Source organism: Microtus oregoni, unplaced genomic scaffold (genome assembly GCF_018167655.1).
Source record: "Microtus oregoni isolate MIOR12 unplaced genomic scaffold, Mior012 000012F_ref0000307, whole genome shotgun sequence".
Classification (NCBI taxonomy): Eukaryota; Metazoa; Chordata; class Mammalia; order Rodentia; family Cricetidae; genus Microtus; species Microtus oregoni.
The window spans coordinates 49,749,895-49,773,012 of NW_024543071.1; the positions used below are offsets into that span (position 1 = coordinate 49,749,895).

Sequence of the window (23,118 nt, forward strand, 5' to 3'; positions counted from 1 at the left end):
CTGCAAACAGCTTAAGCAGGTGTGCGCCTTTGAGTCATAGCAAAAATAAAGCCTGAAAAATTACCAACAGAAACATGAATGTTCATCTATAATAAGACAAAATCTTCCTGGCAAAAAAGAGAACAAAGAGGAGAGAGAGCTTGAGGGCCTAGAAGATGGTTCTAGGACAGAAACACGGGCACTCTTTCTTCTGGACTATTTTCTTCACATCACCACATGAAAGGGACTGGGTAGACATGGGTTGGACAGAGTTGTCTCCAGCACAAGGAGAAGCACTTTTTAAAAGTCAATTAAATTTTTTAAAATTTATTTTACGCCAGGCGGTGGTGGCGCACGCCTTTAATCCCAGCACTCGGGAGGCAGAGGCAGGCAGATCTCTGTGAGTTCGAGGCCAGCCTGGTCTAGAAGAGCTAGTTCCAGGACAGGAACCAAAAGCTACGGAGAAACCCTGTCTCGAAAAATCAAAAAAAAAATTATTTTACATCTTGACCACAGCTTCCCACCTCCCTCCTCACATTCCCTCTATCCACTTCCCCTCTAACCCCCTCCCCAACTCTTCCACCTCTGTTCAGAAAGGGGCAGATCTCGCAGAGGTGCCAGCAAAGCATGGCATTATCAAGTGAAGTAGGACTAAGCTTTTTTTTTTTTGTATTAAGGCTGGAAAAGACAACCCAGAATAGGAACAGGTTCCCAAAAGCCAGCTAAAGACAGCCCAGAATAGGAACAGGTTCCCAAAAGCCAGCTAAAGACAGCCCAGAATAGGAACAGGTTCCCAAAAGCCAGCTAAAGACAGCCCAGAATAGGAACAGGTTCCCAAAAGCCAGCTAAAGCATTAAGAATGGCCCCACTCCCACTGCTAGGAGTTCCACAGGTAGATCAAGCCATGCAACCATCACACATGTGCAGAGTGCCTAGGCTGGTCCTATGCAAGCTCCCTAGCTGTTGGTTCATAGTCTGTGAGCTCCTAAGAGCAGGTCAGTTGCTTCTGTGGGTTCCCTTGTGATGAGCTTGACCCTCTTGTCTCATACAACCCTTCATCCCTCTCCAAACAGGATTCCCCAGGTTTGGCTCAGGGCTTGTATCTATTTCCATCAGTTACTGGATAAAAGCTCTCCAATGGTGTTTGGGGTAGTTACCAGTCTGATTAAAGGAGATGGCTAGTTCAGGCTACCTATCCACTGTTGCTAGGAGTCTATGCTGGGGTCATCTTTATAGATTCATATGAGTTTCTTTTGCATCAGGTTCCTACCTGACCCCAAAATGCCCCCCCTTGTCAGGTCATCTCTTTCATTACTCTCCCCCTCCATCCATCCCTCAACCCAATCCTTTTAAGCTCTATATTTAGAAAAGAAAACATCTAAAGGAAGTTTAAAAATTTTGAGCCAGTGACTGATAATTTTAATTATCTTGAAAAAAGGCTTTAGTTGCCAGTGCTTTCAACTGTTACCAAGACTAAATTGATATATCTTATCAGAACTCAATTGAGTAATACATTAAACATTGGATTTTCAAGTGTCATATGTATTATTTTAGGTCTTATTTTCACATACCTTAAATCACCTTTTTAGACTATTATAACTTACATAAACATTTATTCATTTGCTATAATTCCATAGGTGCTTGATTATTGAGATTAGTCACTGAAAAGGCAAGTATTTTTAAATCATCACTGGAACATAAAGAAATAGTAAAAAAAAAAATCAGCCAGTACCTATAAAAGTATCAGGAATATGAGGTTCTTTTAAAAATGAGGCACATCTTTTATAAAATGTACTTCTATAAAATATCACAGTTTCTCGTATGACTCAATTTATCCAAATAAACTGGGAAGTGGTGGTGCATACCTTTAATCCCAGTACTCAGGAGGCACAGGCAGGCAGATCTCTGTGAGTTCAAGACCAGCCTGGTCTACAGAGTGAGTTACAGGGCAGCTAGGGCCACACAGTGAAACCCTGTTTTTGAAACAAAGCAAAACAAAAACTATCTAAATAGTTAAAGTCAAATACACTAACACATAAGTTGCTAGACACGTATCTTTAAGTTATAAGTGGTTAGGCAAATATCTTTAAATTAGTTCCTGTTAACCTGAATAGATCTTTATAACCTTAAGGAAATTATAATTCTTAATTATCAAACATATGTTATTAGTAAATCCTATTTCATATAAGCAAGAATTTTAATCCAAGTTACATATATGGTATGCTGTATAGATATTTTAGTTATCAACTAAGTTATAAAATTCAAATTAGCTTTTTTGTTACAGATTTTTTTTAAACCACACCCAATGAACTTACAAATCCTGAGATAAAGACAGTTTAAATTTTAGCAAAAGTTTCAAAGATAGTAAATAAGATCAAGGGAAAAAAGTTGGGGGAAAAATTCAGAAAGTTAAACATCCATAATTATACTTCATCATTTGTAACCTCTATTGGAGACAGTTTGCCTCTTAGCTTTTCTCAAGCACATAGTGTCTTTTTCCTGGGCTGTTCTGTTTTGCTCTCTCTTTTTTCTGTTACATTCTCAGGTGGCTAGCCTGATACAGGACAGAGGCATTGGAAGAAACTTTTAAATAAACATGCTTGGGTCTAGAGCAGGCCAAATTTCAACTTCAGAGTCAGCTTATTAGTAGGGTAGAACAAATATGACAATATTTCAATATCATCCAAACCCAAAAGACATTTGAGTCCCTGTAAGGCTGAATCCAGTGCTCAGAGGGAGGTGCAATTAAAGAGAGCACAGACAATGGCTTGGAGAGAAGGGATTTTCTAGAGTGGAGAATAACAAAGGCATTTAGTCATTTGCTTCGGTGGTGGCAGAACTTGTTACAATTTGTGAATTTGGAAGCTTGATGTACTATCTTTCTGGCCATTGAGACAGATTTTCTAGTTTTTAGCAAAAATAAGGTAGTAAGGCCCAATGAAATTTGAAGTCTGAAGAGGGAAGGAGATTGAGAAAGTATGCAGGAGAAGTGGCGGCATCTGGCCAAGAGTGGGAGGATTCTATGGTTGATGAGATGATGGAGAGAAGAGAAAGGGATGGCAGAAAAGGAATTCTACCATCAAGAGCTAAAAGTAGATAGAAAATGGTTAGGAAAAGTCTTTTCTTCCAAGTCCAGATACTGGCAACTGTAACTAGAAGATCTGTTAGAAGGAGGAGACCAATGACATAAACAAGTACAAAGATTTAAGGATAACAGTTCATAAGGATGCAGAAGGGAACAGTGGGGGGTAGGGTGGGGGCAGGGTGGGATGGAGTAAGTCCCTCTGGATGGAAGCTCAATCCAGAGGTTGTCCCCTAGTGAATTGGAGTTTTCAAGTGAATTTGCAGATTTTGAGAGATGGTTGTCCCCATCCAAGTGAAAGGTTCTAGGGGCGAGGGTTTGAGAGACTGCCTGGTGTACAACAAGATGTAACAGGCTTCAGTGAGTGTGATAGAAAATTTGAAGCTGTCTGAGAGAAGGGCACTTGCTCAAGTCTGTGAGAAGTAGGTAGGAATTTAAGAGAAATGAGGACAGAGACGCTAGTCAAATATGATGCGTGGCATGGGCAAATGGTCTGTACCATGGAAGAGCCCAGTGGCAGGGTTTGGTTTGGCTAAAGGAGGGACTGGTTCCCCAACATGGGTACAGGTGTCTCTTGGATTTTGACACCAAATATAAGCAAGCACAATGAGAAACAACCAAACATAGTCATTTTTGGTAGATAGAAAGAACCATTTAATTAAAAAAAAAAGTGTCAAACTGCCTCAGACTCTTGAGGACAGCAGTAGCTGCAGAAGCTTGTTGGGTTTTATGTGGGTGCATGGAAAAGGATGCTGCTCAGAAGATGGAACAGTCAGGTGGTTAAAATGGGAACTCTGTCAGACAGATGAGATGCTAACAGCTACAGTTAGGAGCATTCAGTCAGATTTTAAGGGCTTCTGAGAAATGCTTTAGGGTTCTGTTTTCTAGTAAAACCCAGCTCAGGTGGATGCTGAACCACTGCCAACATCACTGACACTTTGGGGACCTAATAAAGCTATCCCTTTATATTTTAACAACTAAAGCTGACATTAACTTTGCTTTGAAATAAATTCCAAACTCATGATACAACTTTCTTTGTTCTTTACAGATTTTTGACATGGATATCTGTGCTTGGCCTGCTGGTCAACCTCCAGCACCTAAGGACTAATGTCTTCTTATTGCAGTGTCTTTTTGGCATAGTCATCATTCCAGCCAATTTACTTGGAATGGTTTTGCTGAATCACATGGGCCGTAGAATAAGTCAACTGTTAATCTTATCCCTGTTTGGAGTTTCCATTTTGGCCACAGAATTTGTGCCTCAAGGTGAGGAAAGAACACAGGGTGAGCAAAGAAATTATCTCCTCCTGTTTCCTTAGGACTTTTGGGCCCACCTATGAAATCAGAACAAAATACAGTCTAAGGATTTGTTGTGACCAATCTGGGCATTTGGGGCATACTATTCCTTTAAGATTCCCAGAGAAGAGCCAATAGTCAGTCATGTTTGGTTTTAGTAGATGGATGTTTATTATACTCAAGGTATATGTGGAAACTGGTGCCAATCATTTCCAAGTTCTGTTAGTTCATGTAAGACCTTATATCCTGATTGAAAATGACCACAGTAGACTGTTTCCTCATCTGTTTAGCTCTGCCTCCTCACTTCAGCCTTAGTAACAACTTATTTTCTGAACTCTGTACAGTTAGAACTTATGAGCCTGATAATATGAGATCACAAGTACCACCTCATTTGGAAATTCTATCAAGAAAATAAACATCACTTGTATTGAAGTACATGAAAGTATTAATGAACTAAGCATCAAGACTGTTAGAACTGACTCTGTTGAATGAAATGGACTTATAACAAGTGCTGCACAGTGCTGTAACTCTCAAATTTAGCAATGCTGTCTTTTTTTGCTCACTTTTTTTGAATATTATGTGACACTGACCTGAGTAGAAAATGACTTTCTGAAACTTTCCTTGAGTGATTTCCAAAGTCTGATATGTTTCCTAGCAGCCGTCCTTATTCTCGAGTCTTGAGACATTATTTTATATATATATCTATATATCTATATCTATATATTTATATTTAAAATAACCAAACCAATCTCCAGCTTGCACACTACTGTAGGACTTCTGTCTTTTCATGACATGATTCTACATCAATAGTGGACTTAAATTTCCTGAGACTCTGAATGAGCGTGTAGGCCTTAGTCATTTCTCCATGTTGTTCCTACATTCTGCATGAGCAATTGCTGAGAAACCGGGTAGAGAAGATGAAAGTGAGCTCTTTTTGAACTCACCCAGTTTTCTACTTCTTGAGCAAATATCAAGAGATTTAAGGCATATGAATCCAGTTCTTGGAGGCTTTAACTCTCCATAAACTAATATATGTAGTAGACAAGCCACCCTTTTTTAATTATTAGCTACTGAGGAAATTCTGCCTCTGCACACTTTCTGTACACCATTTTACATCCCCAGTAAGGATGTTTTCCATTTGAGATTTGGGAAATGCAAATCTCCAGAGCTCCGATTTCATGATGGTTCTTGGTCTTCTTCTCTCTAGAAATGCAGATTGCACGTTTGGTTTTGGCAACTGTGGGAGGCACATTTTCTTTTGTCGCTGCTAGCAGTACCCTTGTGCATGCAAATGAGCTGCTCCCCACCACAATCAGGTACAAGACTCCAGACTCAAGGTTCACTGTCAGGGTTAGAACAAACTTTTCTTAGCTCATCCACTCCTAAATATTTTTTGACATTTACCTTTAATTAATTAAATTTAATTAATTAATTGACTGTGTGTGCATGTGTGTGTACGATAGGTGTTTATGTAGGTATGTGCTTGCTACCATCTGTCCGTAGAGATCAGAAGATAACTTTCAGGAACTGATTCACTTCTGGTCTCAGGGACTGAAATAAAGTCATCAGGCTTTATTGAAGGCTTTTAAGGTCCAACCTTAAAAGTCTTTGCTCAGGGTTCAAGAGGCACTACAATAAGGAAAGGAACTAGTATCTAAGGGCTCATGCAAACAATCTGCTCACCACATGTAGATAAGTCATGTACCCTTTATTGTTCACTCTTTATTCTTCTGCCTCTATTCTAATTCTTCTGTCCTAATTGTCTATAATCTTTCAGTTCTAATTCTCTGTCTCAATTCTAATTCCAATTCTCAGTTACATCCTCATCCTCTTCCTCCTCCTCCTCCTCCTCCTCCTCCTCCTCCTCCTCCTCCTCTTCTTCTTCTTCTTCTTCTTCTTCTTCTCCTCTTTCTTCTCTTCTTCCATTCTTATTTTTCTACATTCCTTATTCTTTCACATTTTTGCAAATTTCTGCCAGCTTCTACTCCAGCTTCTGCCTCAGAATCTGCTAACTCTCTTTGTTCTACCTAGCTTATATAAGACCCACAAAATCTTGAAGGCATCCATCTGCTTCTTCAGTAAATGATAAGAAACAGAGTCATCTCAGCAACTCATAGTGCAATAGATCCAGATGGAAAGAAAAGAGCACTTTCAGTTTACTCCCTAACTAGTGGGCTGCAAACGTGGCTGTAAAGGGAGAAGTCTTTTTTTGCTATCTTATCTATAGAGGTAGGCTTATAGAACTAAACTAATAAGAGATATAAGGAAATGGTGTGTTCTAACCTATACTTTAGAGTATAAAATACATCTTAAAAACATTTTGTGATTAGTGGTCATAAGGCCAGGCTTTCTTGGAAGGGGGAATTGTTTGTTTACAAATGGGTCTTCAGAGAGAATGCAGCAGCTCAATCTGCAGGAGCAAGGGGCAGAGGAGCCCATTCAGCACATGCCAAAGCACAATGACATTAAAAATATTTTGAATCTTAAGATATATTTTTCTGTCCAGTATGTATCCCTAGACCATAGAAAGGCAGACTTGTAACTCTATTTTGGGGCTATGACGTTTGCATTTTGTAGCTAGCCCTGGCCAGTCGGAGACTCCTGTCCCGTGGTATCTGAACAAAGATCATAAAACTGAGGTTAGGAATCCATGCAGAGAGTTAATTATTGTCCCTGGTACTGCAATTAGGTTACTTGGCACTATTTACCTTGACTCAGCAAATCATACAGATGTCTACATGTCCTAGTAAATAAGATTGTACTCTTTTGATAATAGTTTATCTTAAAATCCAATTAGCAAAACACCTGGAATGATCTAAAAGCCACTTTAAAGTTTTATATCAGTTGATAGTGTATGGTTATCTTGGCTGCTGGGGAAATTGCGGCTGTTTTATTAAGCTGTGCTCTAGGACAGCTTTTAATGGAAACTGAAAACTCCTGAGCTGGGCAGCATCTCTTTGTATTTGTTTTATTTATCAGAAGTCTGTGTAGGCTAACATTATCCATACACAGCTAAGGAACACAGCTAAGGAAGAGCCATCTTCTTGACAATCCACAGATAAAAATGCCCAGTAGATCAGGAATGTATTTATGAGATACACATGTATACAGGTTATGGAAAGAATGTAACTAGCACACAGAACATTACAGGCAGAAGCAACAGATATTCTGGAGTCTGTATTTCTGGCAGGCCTTGTGAGGCAAGTTTCCTTCATCAGACATTAATTTTGGTGAGTGTCACAGAGTCATGTTGTTGGCTTTTTAGTTCATTCAATCTCATTGATAGGATAGTTATCTTAAATAATTGATTGTGACAATAACAACAAAGTATGTCCAAAGTTTCCTCAAGTCACTTTTTTTTTGTTAGTTACTGCTAAATCTACTAATGTATCACTAATTAAATCTAAAATAGTATTTGGAACCCAGAAAAGGCAACTATATCTACTTTAATTTTTCTTTTTACTTTAAAAAAATCAGTTTTAAAAAGCTGATTTAAAGGCGTGAAGAATAATAGGCTTATTATACACTTTCACATCCACCCTGTTTTGGTTACTCTGCTCCTTTTGTCCCTCAAATCCCCTTCTGCTAGTTACTTCCATCCCTGTCATTACTGCCCTCCTCCTTCTGTGTCACGTGTGTGCCATTGACCTCTTTCTCACTTAAGATAGTTTCCTTTTCCCTCATTGTCCTCACTCTAGTTTCTTAGCTTCGACCCTATGCTTCCGCCCCATGCACACATATACACAAAAGCTAACGTCTAGGATCAGCATAGTAGAGAAAACTCGGGGTATTTATTTTTCTATGTATGGTTTTATAAGTGATAAGTGGGTGATTTAATGTTATGATCTTGACACTATCAAATGAAACAGAAATGGGAAAACAAGATTAAAGTTATCAACATTTTTTTATGCCAAAATACACTGCTGATTTTCATAAGCAATGTAAGATTCTAAATCACAGATTTCAAATGTGCATCCTCATGCAGTTATTTCTGCATTCTGTTTTGTGCTCAAGGGCAACTGCTTTAGGAATCATTGGAATTTTTGGAAGTATTGGGTCAGCCCTGTCTCCTCTGTGTATGATCCTCAAGACATACTTTGACTACCTACCATGGATCATCTATGGAGCCTCTCCCATCCTCAGTAGCCTTATTGTCCTTCTTCTTCCTGAGACCAAGAATAAGCCTTTGCCTGACTCCATCCAAGATATAGAAAAAGAGTGAGTAGAACCCTGCTGTGAAACAACCTTGTCTCCCAAATCACTCTGTTCCAGGCAGACTAGTAACTAGGTAGATTCTTTTTCTGTTTACACATGGAAATTGTGTTTGGTATAGGAACCCTTTGCATATCCATTTATACAATGGTTTCATATGTGTCTTGAAAGTCACTGGATAGCAAAGACCAGTTCTATCTAGACTGTATTGGGAGATTCACATATAAATAGGACAAGAGTATGTGTCTTTTGCCCTCTCTGACCTTGTATGAAACATATATCCTTGATGATATTTCACAAGCATGCTCAAATACAAATATCATTTCATTTCTCATATCTAGAAAGTGCTGGAAGCTGTCTAAAACTGACAGTATCTATATGCTTGAGTGTGCAATGGTCACTAAATTATTTAAAGGAAATTACACATAGGTCTAAAGGACCTGCCACAGATGACATATTTTAGAGAGAAGGACTCTTGTTTTTTCCATGAAATTCAGATTATGTGTTTCATTAGGAATGAAAGAGTTCATCAGTGAGAAGAAGGGACTGGTTAATAAAGGGAACATAGAATGTGAAAAAATGGGCAAGATTTCAAAACTGTTAGTGCGTTTCCATTACTTTCCCCCAACTAAACCTCCTTGGCGAATTCCATAATAAGCAAGGTAGAAAGTGTCCTAGTTTGCCTCTCTGTGACTGTGATAAAACACTGACTAAATGCAGTTTAAAGAAAAAAGGATTTATTTTAGTCTATAAGTTAGTGTCCATCACTGAGGGAAGCCAAGAGAGGATCTTGAAGAAGAAACTAACCAAGGAATGTTACTTACTAGTTTGCTTCCTCTGGCTTGCTCAGATACCTTTCATATAGAGTGCAGGTTATCTGTGTAAGGATGGTACCACCCACAGTGGGCTGCGCCCTCTTATATTAATTAGCAATCAAGAAAATGCTCCAAGGGCATGCCACAGGCTAATCTGGTGATGAGTCAATTCCTCATCCAAAGTTCTTTCTTCTCAGGTATGTCAAGTTGACAACCAAAACTGGAGAGGTTGCCAGAGTGGTTGGCCTTTTATGCACAAGGTGTATTTAAGTCATTTGTCAGAAATAATGGATGTTTTAAGGAGAAGTTGGGTGAAGGATGAGTTTGCTCTAAATAGTGCAGAGGATGTCAGTTTTCTGTGTCCTCAGTTTCACTGTTATGTGATTTGATGTTCGCTGTATATGTTACAGAAGGAGAATCTCCAGACAAGCAAAGCAGAAAGATGCTTTCATCAAAGTGACACAGTTTTAAGGAACTGGAATCTGAACAAGAAGCAAGATAAGAAAACTATCACTCAGATTTATGATGATCCATGATCACTCTGAATATAGCAAACATTTTCAGCAAATAGCAATATAGTGGAAAATTTGTATAAAATTTAAAATTGCCATTTTCAATTGATACATATATTATCCAATAGCAAAATTAAAGAAACTATAACACAGTGAAATAAACCTTCAGAGATATTTTTATTTTTATGTATTTTTTAAATTAAATTTATTTTTTAAAAACAGTCTTTTCTCATTTTACATACCTCTTTCAGTTCCCACTCTCTCCTCTCTTTCTGCTCCCCTGTTCTTCTGCCCACCCCAGCTCCCTATCCATTCCTCAGAGAGAGTAATGCTTCCCAAGTGGAGTCAAGTCTGACACATCACTTTGAGGCAGGACCGAGTTCCTCCCCTCTATATCTAGGCTGAGCAAGGTATCTCTCCAAAAAGAATGGCTTCCAAAATGCAAGTTCAAGCACTAGGGATAAATCCTGGTCCCACTACCAGTGGTCTCACAGACTTCCCAAGCCACAAAACTGTCTTCCACGTTCAGTGGGCCTAGTTTGGTCTGGTATAGGTTTCATTATCAGTCCAGAGTCAGTGAGCTCTCACTAGCTCAGGTCAGCTGTTTCTGTGGGTATCCTCATTATGGAAATGACATTTTTTTTGCTCATATTATTATTATTGTTTTAATTTTTAATTTTTTTTTAATTGAAAAAAATTTCTGCCTCCTCCCAAGCCTCCCATTTCCCTTCCCCCCCTCCCGCCCCTCTCCCCCTCCCCCAATCCTCTTCCCCTCCCTCTCCAGCCCGAAGAGCAGTCAGGGTTCCCTGCCCTGTGGAAAGTCCAAGGTCCTCCCCCCTCCGTCCATGTCTAGGAAGGTGAACATCCAAACTGGCTAGGCTCCCACAAAGTCAGAACATGAAGTAGGATCAAAACCCCATGCCATTGTCCTTGGCTTCTCATCAGCCCTCATTGTTTGCCATGTTCAGAGAGTCCGGGTTTATCCCATGCTTTTTCAGTCATAGTCCAGCTGGCCTTGGTGAGCTCCCAATAGATCAGCCCCACCGTCTCAGTGGGTGGGTGCACACCTCGTGGTCCTGACTTCCTTGCTCATGTTCTCCCTCCTTCTGCTCCTCATTGGGACCTTGGGAGCTCAGTCCAGTGCTCCAGTGTGGGTCTCTATCTCCATCCATCACCAGATGAAGGTTCTATGGTGATATGCAAGATATTCATCAGTATGGCTATAGGATAGGGTCATTTCAGGTTCCCTATCCTCAGCTGCCCAAGGAAGAATTTCATCTTCTATCTCTTGATCAAAGTCAAAAGACCTTGGACATCTAGATGCCTAAAGAAGAAAAGATGCCTATCCAGAAAGAATCACTAAGTAAAGAGAAATCCGACCTATGATACCAATATCTTCTGCAGGGTAAAATATCACTACCTAAACATACATATCTCCTTACTTCTCAGTATAATGATAGTCATGACTTACTTAAAAATCAAAGCTGGCTTTGAAGTTGAATGATGGCTCTCTAAATCCAAGTATGTTGCCAAAAATGTTCAGGCTGGGCAGTGGTGGCACATGCCTTCAATCCCAGTACTCAAGGAGGCAGAGATGGGCAGATCTGTATGAGTTCAAGAGCAGCCTGGTCTATAAGAGCTAGCTCCAGGACATGCACCAAAGCTACACAGAGAAACCCATCTTGAAAAACCAAAAAAAAAAAAAAAAAAAAAAAAAGAAAAGAAAAATTCGGAGTTCCAGGAGCGACCTGGTGTGGGACAGAAGGAAGATAAAATCTAGGGACTAAGGTCATCAAAACTCTGCTTTCAAAAATTTTACTTTTCCCCATACCTATTTTCATCTCTATGGTACCTTTCTTTAAATACATGTCTGCTGAAATTCAAACTTTCTATTTTGATATAAATAATGTTTAAGTTTTCCACAGTGAATAATAATTTTCCGACTGTAATTTTTGAGGTCTCCAGGAAGAAGATGTTACCCTACAATAATTACATCTTGTTCTTATGATGGCATTCAGCTGATAGTAACACTTAAAGATAGACTTTGAACTACAAACTGCTCAGAAAAATTTTGAAGTGGCTAGCTGAGATGATCCAGCCTTATAGACTACTCTAGCAAGGATTTGAAACAAGCCGTGCATTTTTACCTAATGCATAGACTGAATGATACAGCTACCTCTTCCAGGGCTTAACAATGAACAATTAAGCCAAATTTTTCTTTTAGGATCCCCTAGACAGCAGGAAGAAAATTTAAGAATGCAATGCCTACATTCTCCTGAGGTGTGGTGGGTAGTTTTTGTCATTCAATGGATTATGCGTTACAGTATAGTTCATGCGCTACTATACTGTTTACAATCCTGGCAAAGGTCTGGAGATTGAAAGAACACACAAGAGACATGGGTCATTTATGAGGAGATAATGCCAAATGATGTTTTATTCAAGCTTAGGAAAAACCTTTTATACCTAGCTGCTGTACAATGGAATTCCCTCCAGGCAGGTGGGAAATTACCACACCCAAGATGGAGTAAACAATGCCCTATAGCTAATCACCAAGGGGGCAGAGGGAGCACAGGAACAAACAGGATATTTATCCAGAAAATGCAACAAGATGTCTGGCCAGAAACTGTTCTCAAGATGAACCTTGGGAGGAGGGGTAGACCTGTGGGTCCCACAATTATGGTTATTATAGATATGATAGGATAAAAGAGTAGATTATTGAATCTACTCTGAAAAGAAGTGAGGATATAGATATGATAAGATAAAAAAGTAGATTACTGAATCTACTTTTAAAAAGCAACTATTTTAAATGTTTTACATTGGACTGAGCTTTTGTACATTGTATATGAATTTTGTATATTGATACAAATTTGAGATTTATTTTGTTAAAACATACTGTACATACATTTCTAATCTTGTTTAAGGTATTGTACCCATACAGCTCAATTAACAATGTAATGCAAATTTCTAGTCTATGAAATTTATTATTACCAACTGTTTAGGATAATAAGGAAATATAGGTTAGTAGTTTATGACCTAGTATAATCAAACTTGTAGTCACAGTAGGTATGTTTTCAAGGTCAAACAAAGATATAGATAGACATGTCATCTTCAAACACTTCAGAGATCTATAGAATATGGCATTTAAGATGTTTTAATAACCTAGGTTCTTCTTTTTTTATGACAGTGAGACATGTCTGCTCCTGGCAGCACCAATCTACTTTAGAGAAGATAATGGGCACTGAAGAAACTCCACATGGAATTTACTTTCTTTGTGGCAAAGTCACTGGGCAAGAAAATGCCCTTGCCTTAACTGCTGATAGTTTGCAGTCATAATTGAACAGGCAGAACACACAAAAGAAAGTGACTGCCAACATCATCAAGACAAAGTAGGATAGCCCTTCAGAATATCCGGATTTATAGAAAATTCTGTTGGATATGCTAGGCCTGTAGGCAGAAGATGGATGCCCTGACATTGCAGCCAGTTGTTTCTGTCATTACTCACAGGTTTTGGAAGTCACTTGCTTGCATTTTCTGCTTACCCAGTTAACATTATTTCCTTCTTGGGTCACTGAGGTAGTTGAAGTCTAGATAGTTTAGTTATAGTATCCCTCGTTTATGAGACCCAGAAAAGAAATTCACTAAAGAAATCTAAAGTATATAAGATTGAGAGATATCAAAAGATAGTTTTGGATGGTAATGCAAATTGTGGTTGAAAGTAAATTAGGTACAAAATTTTGGAATAATCAAGATAGTATAAATGTGGAGTATTTTCTCTGAATTTGTCAAATGTAAATGGACTAGACATTAATATGTGTATTGCCTGTATATGTTGTATATTTGTTGTAGTCTATGTATATATATATGTATATATATATATACACAGTTTTTTGTATTAGTTATAGTCTTTTGTATTTTAGACAAAAGGGGGAAATGTAGTGGCATTTCATTTGTATTTAATAAATAGATCTTGCCTAAAGAGCAGAGAGTAAAACAACCCCAGTGGTCAACCTTATAGACCAGGCAGTGGTAACACACACATTTAATCCCAGTAGCCACACTAGTTACCATAAAAACCGGGTAGTAAATGCCTTTATTTCCAGTGGTGCATGCCTTTAATCCAAGCCCTAGAGAGGATTATAAAACTGGAGGAGATAGCTCTCAGTCTCAATCTTATTCTGAGGTTTCCTGGAGGCAGGATCACCATTTTTGGACTGAGGTTGAGGCAAGAGCCAGTGGCTAGCTGCTTTGCTTTTCTGGTCTTCAGATTGAACCCCAATATCTGACTCTGAGTTTTTATTAATTGTGCTTTACAGCCTTGCCTTGTTCCTGATTTTAGTGGAGTCACTTTGAGTTTCTCTCCATTTAATTTGATGTTCACTGTCAGCCTGCTGTATATTGCTTTAATTATGCTTAGCTGTGTTCCTTGCATCCTGATCTCTCCAAGACCTTTATCATGATGGGGCTTTGGATTTTGTCAAAGACTTTTTCAGCATCTAATGACTAGATCATGTGTTTTTTTTCTTTCAGTTTATTCCTATGGTGGATTATATGGACTGATTTTTGTATTTTGAACCATCCCTGTATCTCTGGGATGAAGCCAACTTGATCATGGTAGATGATTTTTTGATGTGTTGTTGGATTTAGTTTGCCAGTATTTTATTGAGTATTTTTGCATCAATGTTCATGAGGGAGATTTGTCTGTAATTTTCTTTTTTAGTTGTATCTTTGTGCGGTTTGGGTACCAGGGTAACTGTTGCCTCATAAAAAGCATGTGGCAATGTTCCTTCTGTTTCTATTGTGTGGAACAATTTGAGGAGTATTAGTATTAGTTCTTCTTTGAAGTTCTGGTAAAATTCTGTGCTGAAACCATCTGGCCCTGGGATTTTTTTTGGTTGGTAGACTGTTGATGACTATTTATATTTCCTTGGGGGTTATAGGTCTATTTCAATTGTTTACCTGGTCTTGATTTAGTTTTGGTACGTGGTACCTATCTAGAAAATTGTCCATCTCTTTTAGGTTTTCCAATTTTGTGGAGAACAGGTTTTTGAAGTAGGATCCAATGATGCTTTGTTTTCCCTCAGTGTCTGTTGTTATGTACCCTTTTCATTTTTGATCTTGTTAATTTTGGGTGTTTTCTCTGCCTTTTGATTAGTTTGGAAAAATGTATGTCTATCTTGTTGATTTTCTTGAAGAACAAACTCTTTATTTCATTGATTCTTTGTATTGTTTTCTTGTTTTGGTTTCATTGATTTCAGCCCACAATTTGATTATTTCCTGTCATCTACTCCTTCTGGGTGAGTCTGAAAACACTATCCCGAGTGAGATAACCCAGACCCCAAAATATGAGTATGGTATGTACTCACTCATTAGTGGATTCTAGCCATAAACAAAGGACATTGATGCTAGAGAAGCTAAATAATAAGGTGAACCCAAACAAAAACATATATAGATCCTCCTGGAAATTGGAAGCATACAAGATTGTTGGGCAAATGTTGGGAGCGTGGGAGTAGGGGTAGGGTGTGGGAAGGAGAGAGGGGGAGAGAGAAGGAAGAAGGGGAGGGTTCAGGAGAGCTTGGGGGGAGTGGGATGGTTGAGATGGAGGAAGGTTAGATATGGGAGCAGGGAAGAAGATATCTTAATTAATGGAGGCATTGTAGGGTTGGCAAGAGGCTTGACTCTAGAGGGGGTCCAAAATGTCCACAGGGATGTCCCCAGGTCAGACCCTGGGCAGTGGAGGAGAGGGTGCCTGAACTGGCCCTGTCCTGTAGTCAGGCTGATGACTATCTTGAATATCACCATAGAGCCTTCATCTGGTGACAGATGGAGATAGAGACAAAGTCCCATATGGGAGTACTGGACTGACCTCCCAAGGTCCAGCTGAAAAGCAAAAGGAGGGAAAATATGACCTAGGAAGTCAGGACAGTAAGGGATGCATCCACCCACTGAGACGGTGTGACTGATCTAATGGGAGCTCACCAAAGCCAGCTAGAATGGGACTGAACTAGCATGGGATCAAACTGGACCCTCTTAATGTGGCTGACAATTGGGAAAGACTGAGAAGCCAATGATAATGGCACTGGGATTTATTTTTATGGCATGTACTGACTTTTTGGGATAATAGTGTTTTTGGATGCATACTTTACTAAGCCAGGATGGATCAGGGGAGGGCCTTAGACTTCCCACAGGGCAAGGTACCCTGCCCTCTCTTAGGATTGGAGGGGGAGAATGGGAGGATGAGTGGGGGAGTGTGAGGGAAATGGGAGGAGGGGAGGAAGTGGAAGTTTTGATTCCTAGTATTAATAAATTAATAAAAAATAAAAAACAAAAAAAGAACCCAAGAAGCTAGACATTAAAATTCTAAACAACCCAATTAAAAAATGGGGTACCGAACTGAACAGAGGATTCTCAACAGAAGAATTTCAAATGACCAAAAGATACTTAAGGACATGTTCAGCTTCCTTAGCTATCAGGGAAATGAAAATCAAAACAAATTTGAGATAGAAATATAGAGTTTAACACAGCTTTTTGCTATTTGCTGGTGGGGTGCCACAGAGAGAATTTCCTCACTCAGCAGCCACAACAGGAAAAAAGTGGTGGTTTTAAAATACCGGTTTTCTCGGACTTGCTGAACATAGCGGACAGTGAGGACTACTGAGAACTCAAGAACAATGGCAATGGGTTTCTGATCCTACTGCACGCACTGGCTTTGTAGGAGCCTAGGCAGTTTGGATGCTCAACTTACTAGACCTGGATGGAGGTGGGGGTTCCTTGGACTTCCCACAGGGCAGGGAACCCTGATTGCTCTTTGGGCTGAGGAGGGAGGGGGACTTGATTGGGGGAGGGGGAGGGAAATGGGAGGTGGTGGCGGGGAAGAGACAGAAATCTTTAATAAATAAATAAATTTAAAAAAATATGGGTTTTCTGGGCTGTGCCGTCAGTACAACCTCTGACTCTTTTGGGTGACAGAGCATTTGAATGGGGTTTGTGAGCAGATTGCTGCAGCTTGCTTAATGGCAATGTGGACCAGCTTTGTGCCTGGAAGTGGGGCCAAGTGCTTGGCTCTCAGAGGTACAAGAGGCTCTGCCATGCTGAACTGTGCTGATCTCAGGCAGTAACTATTATATTTATCATAATAACAGCGTAGTTAAGGTTATACTGTGCAGGAAATAGGTGGTACCGTATTACCCCTACATGGCACAACTTCAGTTTTTAAGAAGTGTTTAGCATTTTAAGAAGTGCTCCTGGATAATAAAAAATTACAGATTCACAATAGGAGAGTTTCAGATATAAGTGACTTCTAAATGGGTCACCTTGCTGGATAAATGTATGTAGCCTTGGGAGATAGAAGAAAAATAATATACAAAGTCATAAAATAAAGTTAATGCTTAAAAAAGGGTAAAGTCTTTAAAGAGACAGGTCATGGATTAATAAATTAAAAAGAGTAAAAGAATAAGCTATGTAGAAATGAAAAATTCACAAAGTCTGGATTCTGTATATCATTGTGTTTTCTTTAATTTTTTTTGACTGTGAGGAAGCTAAGTTCAGAGACACATCTCATTGTGTGGGCTGCTGAGCTAAACCAAAATGTATATTATAAAGGTATTATGACTTCAGAATTTGGGTCTAAGAATATGATGTTTTGGAGGAGAGGTTCTTCTTTTGTTTTCATAGAAGATGAGAACCTGTGATTGCTTCTATACCTATATGGTTTCATAGACTAAGGCCTCCAGAACGATTGCCATGAACGCCCTCCAAAAATTAATTCACTCAACTGCTGACTGAGATGAACCTAGCACATAGGATATACCATAAAAGACCTGATTAACAGCGTCCCCATACAGCACGAAGCAGTTTAGAGAGAAAAAGCTGTGCCCATATTCCTAAATATTGTTTATGGATATTCTTTTACATTTAGAGGGGGATATGATATGGATATAAATAATTTGTATTGGTATGGATTTTGCTTTATTGATATAAATTTTAGGTCAATCTTGTTATATGTATGTGTCTGCTCTTGATTGAGGTATTGTGATGTGTAGTTCATTTAAAAATGTAATGTATAATTAAGAAATATAGGTTAATAGATAATCATCTATAATAGTCAAGTTTGTAGTCATGTTAAATTTTTTTAGATGTGCCTAAATATATTTCAGATGGACAGGCATTCTTTATATCATTCAAAGGCTACAGAATGTGGCATTTAAAATGTTTTAATAACTTGGGGTTTTTCATGACAATGAGACACATCTGCTCCTGGCAGCACCAGCTACTTCAAGAGGAAGATGAGCATTGAAGAGGCTCCTTATAGAGTTGGTTAGCCATTTGGGCAAGAAACTGCTCTTGTCTGGACTGATACATAAACTGGACATGAAGAACCCACAGAGAGATGACTGCTGAACTTGCCTAAAGCTGAGATGATCCTTCGGGGTTCATGTTTCATGAAAAAGTCTGTGAGACATTCTGCAGGACTCAAAAAAGTAACTAAACTGTTTAAAATTTCCTGCTTCATGAAAAAGTCTGTTGGATACTATTGGCCTGTAGGCTGAAGATAGATGCCCCAATGGTACAGAAGAACTTTGGGTAAATGTCAAGGCAGTGAGATGTCTCTGTCAATTCTAGAGTTTTGGAAGTTGTTTATAATGCACTTCTTGTTTTCTTAGGTAATATTATATCCTCTGGAGTCTTTGATAGACTTAAAAAATAGATAGTTTTAGTTATAGTTTTCCTTTGTTATGATAAAAGATAAAATCGATATAAATATTGTAACTGTAATTCTTGCTTGATAACTGTTTTGTTATATGTAATTTTACTATGTTAATGTTAAAGCCTTCCTTTTTGTTTAAACAGAAAAGGGGAAATGGTGTAGGAATTCCTTCTGTTTATGTGTTGCTTTCCTTGGCTAATGAATAAAGAAACTGCCTTGGCCTAGTTGATAGGACAGAACTTAGGTAGGCAGAGTAGACAGAACTGAATGCTGGAAAGAAGGGCAGAGTGGCAGAGCCATGGATCTCTTGCCTAAGAAGGACGCTGGTTAGAATTTTGACAATAAGCCACAGTCACATGGTGATACACATTAATGGATATGGGTTAAACTAATATGTAAGAGTTAGTGAATAAGAAGTTAGAGCTAATGGGCCAGTCAGTGATTTAATTAATACAATTTCTGTGTGGTTATTTTGGGTGTGAGCTAGCCAAGCTGCCGGGACAAACAAAGGACCTGCTCCCTGCAACACCTTAGTTTGATTATTTCCAGTCTTCTACTCCTCCTAGATGAGTCTGCTTCTTCTTTTTCTTGAGCTTTTAGGTGTGCTGTTAAAGTCTCTAATGTGAGCTTTCTCTATTTTCTTTATGTGGGCACTTAGTGCTATGAACTTTCCTCTTAGCACTGCTTTCATAGTGTCCCAAGGGTTGGGTATGTTATGTCTTTATTTTCATTGAATTCAAGGAAGACTTTAATTTCTTTCTTTCTTTCTTCCTTGACCCATGGGTGGTTCAGTAGTTGACTGTTCAGTTTCCATGAGTTTGTAGGCTTTCTGGGGTAGAATTGTTGTTAAATTCTAACTTTACTCCATGGTGATCCAATAAGACACAGGTGGTTACATTTTTTTTTTTTTGTATCTGTGGATGTTTGCTTTTTTTTACTGAGTATGTGATCAATTTTCAAGAAGGTTCCATGAGATGCTGAGAAGGTATATTCTTTCCTGTTTGGGTGGAATGTTCTATAGCTGTTTGTTAAGTCCATTGGATTCATTACATATGTTATTTCTCTGTTGAATTTCTGTCTGGTTGACCTGTGAGAGAGGAGTGTTGAAATCTCCTACTATTAGTGTGTGGGGCTTGATGTGTGATTTGATTTCTAGTAATGTTTCTTTTACATATGTGGGTGCTTTTATATAAGGGGCATAGATATTCAGGATTTAGACTTCATCCAGATGAATTGTTTCTGTTATGAGTATGAAGTGTCCTTCTCCATCTATTCTGATTGATTTTAGTTTGAAATCACTTTTGTTAGATATTAGTATAGCCACACCCGCTTGTTTCTTAGGTCCGATTGCTTGGAAAAACTTTTCCCAACCCTTTACTCTGAGGTAGTGTCTGTCTTTGTGGTTGAGCTGTGTTTCTTGTAAACTTAGAATGTTGGATCCTGTTTTCGTATCCATTCTCTTAACCTGTGCCTTTTTATAGGGGAATTGAGTCCATTGATATTAAATGTTACTCATGACCAGTTGTTGTTAACTCCCGTCATTTTTTTCATGGTAGTGTTTGTGTGTTTCCCTTCTTTGAGTTGTGCTGGTAGAGGGTTGTCAGATGTCTGTGCTATTGTGGGTGTTATTGGTTTCCTTGGGTTGTGGTTTTCCTTCTAGTACTTTCTTTAAGGCTGGGTTTGTGGATATGCATTGTTTAATTCTTTTTTTTTTTTTTGTCCTGGAATATCTTGTTTTCTCCATTGATGGTGAAAGAAAGCTTTGCTGGATATAGTAGTCTGGGCTTGCATCCATGGTCTCTTAGTGTCTGCAGCACATCTATCCAAGACCTTCTGGCTTTCATGGTTTCCATTGAGAAGTCAGGTGTAATTCTGATAGGTTTACCTTTATATGTTACTTGACCTTTTTCCTTTGCAGCTCTTAATATTCTTTCTTTATTCTGTATGTTTTGATTATTATATGGTGAGGGGATTTTTTTTTGATCCAGTCTATTTGGTGTTCTGTAATCTTCTTGTACTTTCATAGGAATATCCTTCTTTAGGTTGGGAAAGTTTTCTTCTATAATTTTGTTGAATATATTTTCTAGGCCTTTGAGCTCTAATTCTTCTCCTTCTTCTACCCCTATTATTCTTAGGTTTGGTCTTTTTAACCATAAAAAATCCCAGATTTCCTGGATGTTTTGTGTTAAGAATTTGTTGGATTTGTTGTTTTCTTTGATCAATGTGTCTATTCCCTCTATAGTATCTTCAGCACCTGAGATTCTTTTTTCTACCTATTGATTCTGTTGGTTAAACTTGTCTCTGTAGTTCCTGTTTGCTTACCCAGTTTTCTATATCCAGACATCCTTTAGTTTGTGTCTTCTTTATTACCTCCATTTTGGTCTTCAAGTCTTGAACTGTTTCGTTTACCTGTTTGATTGCTTTTCTTGGTTTTCTTAGGTATCTTTGAGGGATTTATTAATTTCTTCTAACTTTTTGTTTGTTTTCTCTTCCATTTATTTACAGGAGTTTTTCACTTTCTGTTTAAGGGTCTCCATTATTTTCATAAGGTTACGTTTAAAGTTGATTTCTTTTACTTCTTCTGGGTTAGGGTGTTCAAGTCTTCCTTTTGCGTGTTTGCTGGATTCTGGTGTTATCATGTTGCTTTTCAGGTTGTTGGAGGAATTTTTGTATTGGCGCCTGCCCATCTCTTCCTCAAATGAGGCCAGGAGAGCCTTTGTGTCTTGGTCCAGTCTTTGCTGTGGCTGACTGTGTACTTGGAAGTTTTTCTTGGTCTACTCTCTCTTAGGTCCCCTCAGCTCTGGAGCTGGCTCTCAGAACCCCTCCATCTGAAGCAGGCTGTGCTGGGGGTTCTAAGGACCCTGCAGATGAAAAGGAGTGCCTGGGGGCAAGATGGGATGCGGTAACTAGAGAAAGCTAGTAGCCAGGGGTGGGGCCCTGGTGAATGTTCAGGAATGTTTAGGGAATTGGAGGGGGCCTGGACTCTGTTACCCAGGACCATCTGGCTGAGCAGCCACTCACTCACCACTCTGGATCTCCTCAGAACAGGATCAGGGCCTCTTGCTGGGCTTTAAGCACCTCACAGACAAAGGGCGGGCTTGCGGGGAAGGGTGGTGTGGCACAAATAAGCCTCAGTGGCAGGACCACTTACCACTGGCTCCCCAAACCCCCAGTCCTGAAGCAGGCTGAGTTGGGTGGATCCAAGGACCCCACAGATGAAAAGAAGAGCTTGGAGGCAAGATGGCACAGGGTAGAGAAAGCCAGTAGCTGGGAACACAGTCCGCTGGATGGGCAGAAAATTTTAGGGAATTGGAAGGGGCCTGAACTCCATTCCCTGGGACTGTCGGGCCCAGCAGCCACTCACTCATCACTCTGGACCTCCTCAGCTTGAATTTTCTTAATGCTAATGAGAAAGGGACAACAGCAGCAGAGAGACATTGGATAATAGAAAAGTCTTCTGAATTAAATCAGCTGGTGTATTTCAAGGATGTGTTGACCTCACAATGGAAGTCAGGAGATGTGCTATGTTGGGGAAGGGGTTTTTATCTTGTTTCCACAGGAGAAGAAAAACTATGGATACCATCAAAATTAAAAAAAGATTTGCTTTGAAAAAGAGAAATCTCCTGAGAAAGAGAAATGACAGCTCATCCACAATGGTGACTGGTAGTAAGGAATCCATATAGGGTTGGGGCAGGGTTCTGCTCTTGTCTTTACTGGAAAATATACATTTTCAAAAATTCCAGAGACCCTGAATGTTTGGATGCTGATAGAATACAATGTAAAACACGCATCTGGCCTCTTTTCCAGCTGAGGGATTTGGTTGCTGTTCTTTATTCCAGCAGAGAATTGTGATCTGTGTCTACCCCTAAATTTATAACCCTCTATTATACTAAGTTCTGAGCTAGTGTGGGATTTCTTTTAAGCATCCTTCTTCATGTTGGAGAAAGTTAATCATAGAGGAATTTAAAAGATTTAATGCCTGTTAAAAACAGCACAATTTTGGATGTAATCAAGCACAGAAGAGCTTCAATAGCTAAAACAAGAAATCCAGGAGAGACTAGAAAATAAGTATTTTGGCAAACTGCTATGAAGGTTCAGAGCCCAAAGCTCAAATTACAAATAGATGGCACTATAAACAAATAGATGAAAGGTTTAGTAGAGAAGAACAGATGTAACAATAATTTCACTAAAATCTTGTCATCTAGATTGGAGTCTTTAGGAGGTAAATATTCATCTTTTAGTAATTGGAACTTTATCTCAGGTAACAGAAGTGAAATATGGGGTCAGTGTATAGGGCCAGAAGGACAAATAGGAACATTAAAGCCATATATGGCTAATATAGCCACAGATTTATGGTGACATGATTTGTTACAACAATGGAAGACAGAGATTAATATTCCTCAACTCTCAGAAACAAACAATAAAGTAAAGAATGCTTCTGAGATAAATACTAAGAGGTATAAAGAACAATTACATACTCTTCAGGTTGTACATAAACAGGACACAAAAGTTACTGATCTT

The 23,118-nt window shown here is 38.9% G+C and overlaps 1 protein-coding gene across 2 annotated transcripts in view; it reads left to right on the plus strand.

The window, feature by feature from the left end:
• Positions 1 to 10,107, plus strand: part of LOC121454383 (solute carrier family 22 member 19-like) — a 51,666-nt gene extending 41,559 nt beyond the window's left edge. For both annotated transcript variants that reach the window (XM_041661685.1, XM_041661686.1), the window contains exons 7-10: positions 4,110 to 4,324; positions 5,562 to 5,670; positions 8,369 to 8,572; positions 9,792 to 10,107. In XM_041661685.1, the coding sequence (XP_041517619.1) occupies positions 4,110 to 4,324; positions 5,562 to 5,670; positions 8,369 to 8,572; positions 9,792 to 9,852 (589 nt within the window). In that variant the 3' untranslated portion in view covers positions 9,853 to 10,107. The remainder of the gene's footprint in view (positions 1 to 4,109; positions 4,325 to 5,561; positions 5,671 to 8,368; positions 8,573 to 9,791) is intronic.
• The last annotated feature ends 13,011 nt before the right edge of the window (positions 10,108 to 23,118 follow it).